At 42.2% G+C, this 6,654-nt stretch overlaps 4 protein-coding genes across 4 annotated transcripts; all 4 read right to left on the reverse strand.

Moving 5' to 3' along the window:
• Nucleotides 1-308: 308 nt before the first annotated feature.
• Nucleotides 309-731, reverse strand: TM35_000571110 (uncharacterized protein; the record flags this gene model as incomplete). The annotated part of the gene is made up of 1 exon (XM_029030850.1): nucleotides 309-731. One exon carries the CDS (start codon nucleotides 729-731, stop codon nucleotides 309-311), a length of 423 nt encoding a protein of 140 aa, XP_028877849.1.
• Nucleotides 732-1,413: 682 nt separating this feature from the next.
• On the reverse strand, nucleotides 1,414-2,298 carry TM35_000571120 (titin; the record flags this gene model as incomplete). Its single annotated transcript, XM_029030851.1, has 1 exon — nucleotides 1,414-2,298. The coding sequence occupies one exon, from the start codon at nucleotides 2,296-2,298 to the stop codon at nucleotides 1,414-1,416; it is 885 nt and encodes a 294-aa protein (XP_028877850.1).
• A 1,067-nt stretch (nucleotides 2,299-3,365) lies between these two features.
• TM35_000571130 (uncharacterized protein) lies at nucleotides 3,366-4,037 on the reverse strand (the record flags this gene model as incomplete). Its single annotated transcript, XM_029030852.1, has 1 exon — nucleotides 3,366-4,037. The coding sequence occupies one exon, from the start codon at nucleotides 4,035-4,037 to the stop codon at nucleotides 3,366-3,368; it is 672 nt and encodes a 223-aa protein (XP_028877851.1).
• A 549-nt stretch (nucleotides 4,038-4,586) lies between these two features.
• Nucleotides 4,587-5,834, reverse strand: TM35_000571140 (uncharacterized protein; the record flags this gene model as incomplete). The annotated part of the gene is made up of 1 exon (XM_029030853.1): nucleotides 4,587-5,834. The coding sequence occupies one exon, from the start codon at nucleotides 5,832-5,834 to the stop codon at nucleotides 4,587-4,589; it is 1,248 nt and encodes a 415-aa protein (XP_028877852.1).
• Nucleotides 5,835-6,654: the final 820 nt, after the last annotated feature.

Here is a 6,654-nt window from a genome sequence, read left to right on the forward strand (position 1 = left end):
TCGTTGTTAGGTTGTTGATCTGTTCGTGTTAAAGGCTGAACTCTGCTTTCACCTTTTGTAGAGCCGGATAGATCTCTGTTTTCTGAAAGTATTCCTGAAGATCCATTTGGTTGTCCTTTTGGTTCTACCTTCAGTAATGTAGTTGCTTCATCTTCACGTGAACCACTGGTAGAAAGGTGAGAAGAGTCCTCACCACGAACACCAGTTGGTTCAGGTTCTTGGCTCTCATGGGTGGAACGCTCCATCTCCCCCTCACGTTTATCTCCTTTTTCGCCAACACCGGGTACTTGAAGCTTACCTTGTTCACCCTAAAGTGAATCTAAGTATGTAGTTCCAGGTTTGTCATACATACCACGATAGAGTTCTGTGAAGATACTTCCTGTAACACCATCAGAAACACTTTCAATCGCCATCACTGCCTTCAGTTGTCCAGTAGCAGTAGTAGCAATGGTTGTTGTTGTTCTTGCGGTACGCTGGCTGCAGAGGTCTGCGTACTTCCCACATGCAGACACACGGCTGCCCGCTCCGCATGTAAGCCACTCGCTCGCAGCAGCGGGGCGTACACGCAGCGCACCGCCGGCCCCGCACGACACCTCCACAGCCCCACGGGATACACCACGGCCACTGGGACTGTCATTATCAACAGCAGCAGCAGCCGTCATGGTATACCCGCAGGTGCAGCACAGCACAACGGCCAACACACACATCACACGGCGCATCATCATCATCATGAGAGAGAAAATAGTTTGGATTGCGTACAAACACTGATCTAGAGAGAAAAACAATCAAAAAGTAAAAAAAAAGAAAATAACTGAAGTATCCAACATGTTAGGACACACAAATCGATTACCACAAAAGAAACTCACATCGTGAAAGTAAAACCCACCAGTTAAAGAATGCAATACAACTCAATAACCTCTGTAAGAGTAAAAATAAAAAAAAACCCACACTCACAAATATCTCAAAAAAGGCTGAACCACCCAGCAAAACAAACAAGCAAATAAACAGAGATTAATCATTAGCCCAATTTATCCAATAAACACAGAAATATACACCAACTATGGATGTAAGTCTATATGTGTGTATATAGGCAATTATAAATATAAATTCATCTGTTATTATTATTTCCTTTTCCCACTGCAAAACGCAGTTCATTGTCATTATCACAGTTCAAGCCCAGGTGCACATACACAGAGAGAGCCAAACACACACACACACACACAATGGAGTAGCAATAATAATTATTATAGGATAAACACAGAGAGCAAAAACACACACAAAACAATAACATTAAGAAACAAAAAAGAAGAGAATCCCAACAGATGGAAGACTAGGTAGACTGTAGGGATGCATGCAAAAAGAGTAAAGAAAACAAAGGATGACCTGAGTCACACCACCATACCACCATTACAATCAGCACACAAGAATACAGGCCAGTGTAACCACAATCAGTAGTGACACACGCACCCACACAGAACTGCTGATACTGCTGCTGCTGTCTGCATCACCCTTCTTGTTGTTTGTGAGTTCAGGAGGAAGTGTTGTTGTTGTTGTTGTTGTGGTGGTGGTGGTTGTATCTGCATTTCCGGCAACCTCTTCTTGGGTACTTGTTGATTCACTCCCTGCAGATGGAGTTCCGCTCTCTGTCCGCGTAGTTTCAGTATCCGCAGCTCCGTCACTTGCTGTGGCTGAACTGCTAGGAGAAGAGGAAGAAGGTTGTGGTGCTCCACTTCCTTGTGAAGCTGCCCTTCCACCTGCTGAAGTGTTGTTGTCGTTGTTTTCTGGTTGGCTGTTAACTGTAGGCGCAGTAGCAGAAACTGCAGCTTGACCACGAAGAGCAGCGTCACCCGTTTCAGCAATTCCGTCACGAGGACCAGGAATACCATTATCTCCATGATGACTTTGAACTTCCGGTACTTTAGCAGGAGGACCTTCGTGGTTTTGAGAAGGAGCTGGTACTTTCTTCTCAGGAACCACCTCTTTAGGAACCTCTGGTACTTTTTCAGGAGGAACTTCGGGTTTTTTAGGAGGAGCAGGCGGTACCTTTTTCTCAGGAACAACTTCTTTTGGTACCTCAGGTACATGAGCAGGAGGAGCTTCTTGCTTTTGAGGACATTTCTTTTCAGGAAGTTGGGCATCAGGAGTACCTTCAGGACAACTAATCTTTGTCTCACTCTCCGTATCAGGGACTTGGTCGGAAAGATCGGCGGCAGGCACTTCTTCAGCGAGGACGTACACACACGCACATGAGAGCAGGAGAGCGAGGATACACAGCACGTAGCGCATCATCATTATCATTACAAAACTTCTTGCAGTAGTCTTACTTCAATCGCTTCCAGATAGAAAAACCAGATAGGAAAACAGAAAGAAAGGAAATCAATGTACACAAGAAAATAAGAACACACAACAAATCAAAGAACACTCAACAATTACAGCAGAAGCACACACATTACAGAAAGCTGCAACTATAACTCATATAGTGCCCAAATTAAAGGAACAACGCATACAATACCCAATAACAAAAAGATAATCCCAATTAACCCTCAAAAGGAAAAAAAGAAATTAAACAAAACGACCATCAGAAGAGTAAAGCACAGAAATAAATCAAAACGTCTCTTCTGGTCGAACCAAGCAGAATTACAAATATATATACTTATGTATTCCTTATTATTTTTTCTCCCCATAAAACACTCCAATACACAACAATGCAGGAAAAAGCACACAGTGCCCAAGCAAAGAAAACGAAAAAAAAAACACAAATTAAGAGCAGGACCAAACGCACAAAATAACTCACAGACCACTGAGTATGCTGGTGTGTTCAAGTAATTACAAATACAAATTGTAATAACTACTATTTTTTTCTTTGCTCTTATAAAACAGAATACCAAAACAGTGCAATTCCAAAAACACAATGACCCAGCAAACTCATCAAGCAAAGAAAAAGATATTAACCATTAGCCCAATTTACCCAGTAAACACAGAAACACACACCAACTATGGGTGTAAATCTGTATATGTGTATATATACGCAATTATAAATATAAATTCATCTGTTATTATTATTTTTCCCTCTCAATGCAAAAAGCAGTTCATCATCATTATTACAGTGCAGGCCCAGGTGCACACACACAGAGAGTCTCCAAGAACACACACACACACACAATGGAGTAGCAATAATAATAATTATAGGATAAACACAGAGAGCAAAAGAACACAAAACACATTAACATTAAGAAACAAAAAAAAAAAGAGAAAGAAAAACCCAACAGGTGAAAGATTAGTTAGACTGTGGGGATGTATGCAAAAAAAGAAAAAAAGAAAACAAAGGATGACCTGAGTCACACAACACCACCACACCATTACAATCAGCACACAAGAATACAGGACAGTGTAACCACAATCAGTAGTGGTACACGCACCCACACAGAACTGCTGATACTGCTGCTGCTGTCTGCATCACCCTTCTTGTTGTTTGTGAGTTCAGGAGGAAGTGTTGTTGTTGTTGTTGTGGTGTTGGTGGTGGTGGTATCTGTATTTCCTCCCTCATTTGGGGTACTTGTTGGTCCAGTCTCTGCAGCTCCAGACTCTCCTGCATTCTGTGAGGGTGAAGTGTTGGAAGAAGTCTCAGGTAAACTCTGAAGTGTATTAGCAGATGTCTCTTGTCTCTCAGTAGCGGCTGATCCTGTTGAGTCTGTGTTCCCTCCATTTGTGGGTTCACGTGTATCCGAATGTGAGTCCCGCTCGGTTTCAGGTCCAGCATCTACCGGTTTGTTTTCTTCCATCTGTGGTCCTTTTTCTTGTCTCACCACGGCATGGGTCTCGTGAGTTTCTTGGGTCTTACGTGTTTTGTTGACAGCACAGCCAGGAGTTCCATCATCACGAACAATAGGCTCCGAAGGAGGAAAACAAACGGCGTCTCTAGGGATGCCCTCAAGAGTACTTTTGCTTGGTTGAGCCCATACTAACCCACAACCCCAACAGAGTAAAAGAGTTAATAAACAGAGCAGGTTGCACCTTACCATTACAGCCTTTGTCATTGTTGCTGATTATTTCAATAGAGTAATACAAGAAAGAAAAAGGAAGAGAAAGAATTGAGATAGAAACACACAAACATACAGCAATACAACAAATAGTCACAGTGGAAAAGAGAGAGAAGCAGCAACTGTACAGTAAAGCAACAAGGAAAAGGAATAGCCCACTTGCATGATAATATGTACCCCCTATTAGAAAAGAGAACATCCCACAATACCCAAATAAGAGAGAGAGCCAAACACACACACAATACCCCATGGCTCTAGTTTATGTATATTAAATTACTGCACACACATCTGTGTACACTAGCAAGAGATGTATACCGTCAGTGAGCAGAACAGCCCAGTTTTCTGCAAACACACAACGGGAAAAAGCAAGTGATGCAATTATTAGAAAAAGAACACACGCACACAAAAGCAAAAAAAAAGATATTCCAATTAAAAGATAAAGCTGATAAACAGATTATTAATTCATTCACCCATGGGGGATGTACGCAATTGTGATAATGTTAGTATAACCATTATTATTATTCGACCTCAGATGAGTCCCACCGTTTAGTACACAGTAGCGGAGAACAACACAGCCACAATCAGCAGCGGTGCTGCAGTGCGCATCCACACAGGGCTGAGACTGCTGTCAACATTACCCTTATTCTTCTGCACAGTGGAGGCAAAAGTGTTGATCTCTGGATTGGGTACAGGAGATGGTGTTTCAGTTGGTGCTTCTGTGGTAGTGTTCTCGGTGCTCGGTGGAGTAGTGGTATTTGTTTCTTGTGAAGTTGTTGGGGTACTTTCAGACTGTGATTGTGGGTTTGTTTGATTGGTATCAACCTCTTCAGTTGAGTGTTCCCCTGTTGGTGGATTTTCAGTTCTTTCTGATTCTGGTGTACCTTCTGGTGCACTGTGTGACTCTGCGCCTTCTGTAGGTGAAGGATCTTTAGATGTAGTTACAACAGGAATTGACTCTGGCTCACCTACAGCAGGTACTGATGGGCGGGCCACCTCACGGTCTTCTTGAACCAGGTTTTCATTCTCCCGTGTGTCCTTCGTCTGTTGAAGTGCACTTTCAGGATCCCCTAACTCCTGTCTTTCATGTCTATTTTGTGTTTCCAGCTGTCCCTCTCCAAGAGACGTGCCATGATGATGAACATCCTCTTCCTTCGTCTGTAAAGTCCCACCGGGTTTTGATCCAGTGCCAGTAACATGACCAGCGCCAACGGTAACCTGTCTGACACTACCACTCTGTCTCGCGACATCGGCATCTCTTTCGCGTTTTATGTCATCTTTTGTCAGATTTAAAACGTGATAAATGGCATCTAGATCCGACACACCGGGATGATAATACCTCTTTTTTGTATTATCCCTTTCAGTAATATCTTCATTCGATACATCCCAACCTTTCTTTTCGTTTTCCCCCGTCCGCGGTACTTCAGTACCACTACATTTACCGTGAGTATCAGTAGTACCAGTACGGCACTCCGAATCAACACCACCGGCACCAAGTCCATCTGCTTTCATCTGTAAAGTCACATCAAGTTTTGGTCCCTTTGCAGCTGCACGACGTTTCTCAGACAGTTCTTTTTGTTGGAGTTGAACTTCAGTTTTGTTCAACTTTAAAACGTCATAAATAACGTCAAGATCCGACACACCAGGATGATATATACCCCTATTATTATTAACAGCCCCACCTTGCGCCCCTCTTCCCTCCGGCAGCGAGTTCTGAGCAGCAGCCGTCATGGTATACCCGCAGGAACAGCACAGCACAACGGCCAACACACACAACACACGGCGCATCATCATCATGAGAAAGAGACAAGGGATTTGTTTCACGTAAAAACACTGATCTAGAAAGAAAGAGAATCAAAAAATAAAGAAAGAAAATAAATAAAGTATCAAACATGTTAGGAAACACAAATCGATTACCACTATGGAAACTCACATCGTGAAAGTAAAACCTCCCAGTTAAAGAATGCAATACAGCACAATAACCTCAGTAACAGTAAAAACAAAAACAAAAAATGCCCACACTCACAAATATCTCACACAAGGCTGAACCACCCAGTAAAATCATCAAGCAAACAAAACAGATATTAGCAATTAGCCCAATCTACACAGTAAACACAGAAATATACACCAACTATGGGTATAAGTTTATATGTGTAAGTATATTCGCAATTATAAATATAAATTCATCTGTTATTATTATTTCCTTTTTCCCATTGCAAAAAGCAGTTCATCATCATTATCACAGTGCAAGCCCAGGCACACACACAGAGAGAGAGTCTCCAAGAACACACACACACAATGGAGTAGCAATAATAAGAATTATAGGATAAACACAGTGAAAGCAAAAACACACACAATATCATTAACATTAAGAAACAAAAAAAGAAGAAAATCCCAACAGGTGCAAGATTAGTTAGATTGTAGGGATGTATGCAAAAAGAAAAAAAAAACAAAGGATGACCTCAGTCACACCATCACCACCACCACTACAATCAGCACACAAGAATACAGGCCAGTGTAACCACAATCAGTAGTGATACACGCACCCACACAGAACTGCTGATACTGCTGCTGCTGTCTGCATCACCCTTCTTGTTGTTTGTGAGTTCAGGAGGAA

This window comes from Trypanosoma theileri, assembly GCF_002087225.1.
Source record: "Trypanosoma theileri isolate Edinburgh chromosome Unknown TM35_Tth_57_V1, whole genome shotgun sequence".
NCBI classification, from domain to species: domain Eukaryota; phylum Euglenozoa; class Kinetoplastea; order Trypanosomatida; family Trypanosomatidae; genus Trypanosoma; species Trypanosoma theileri.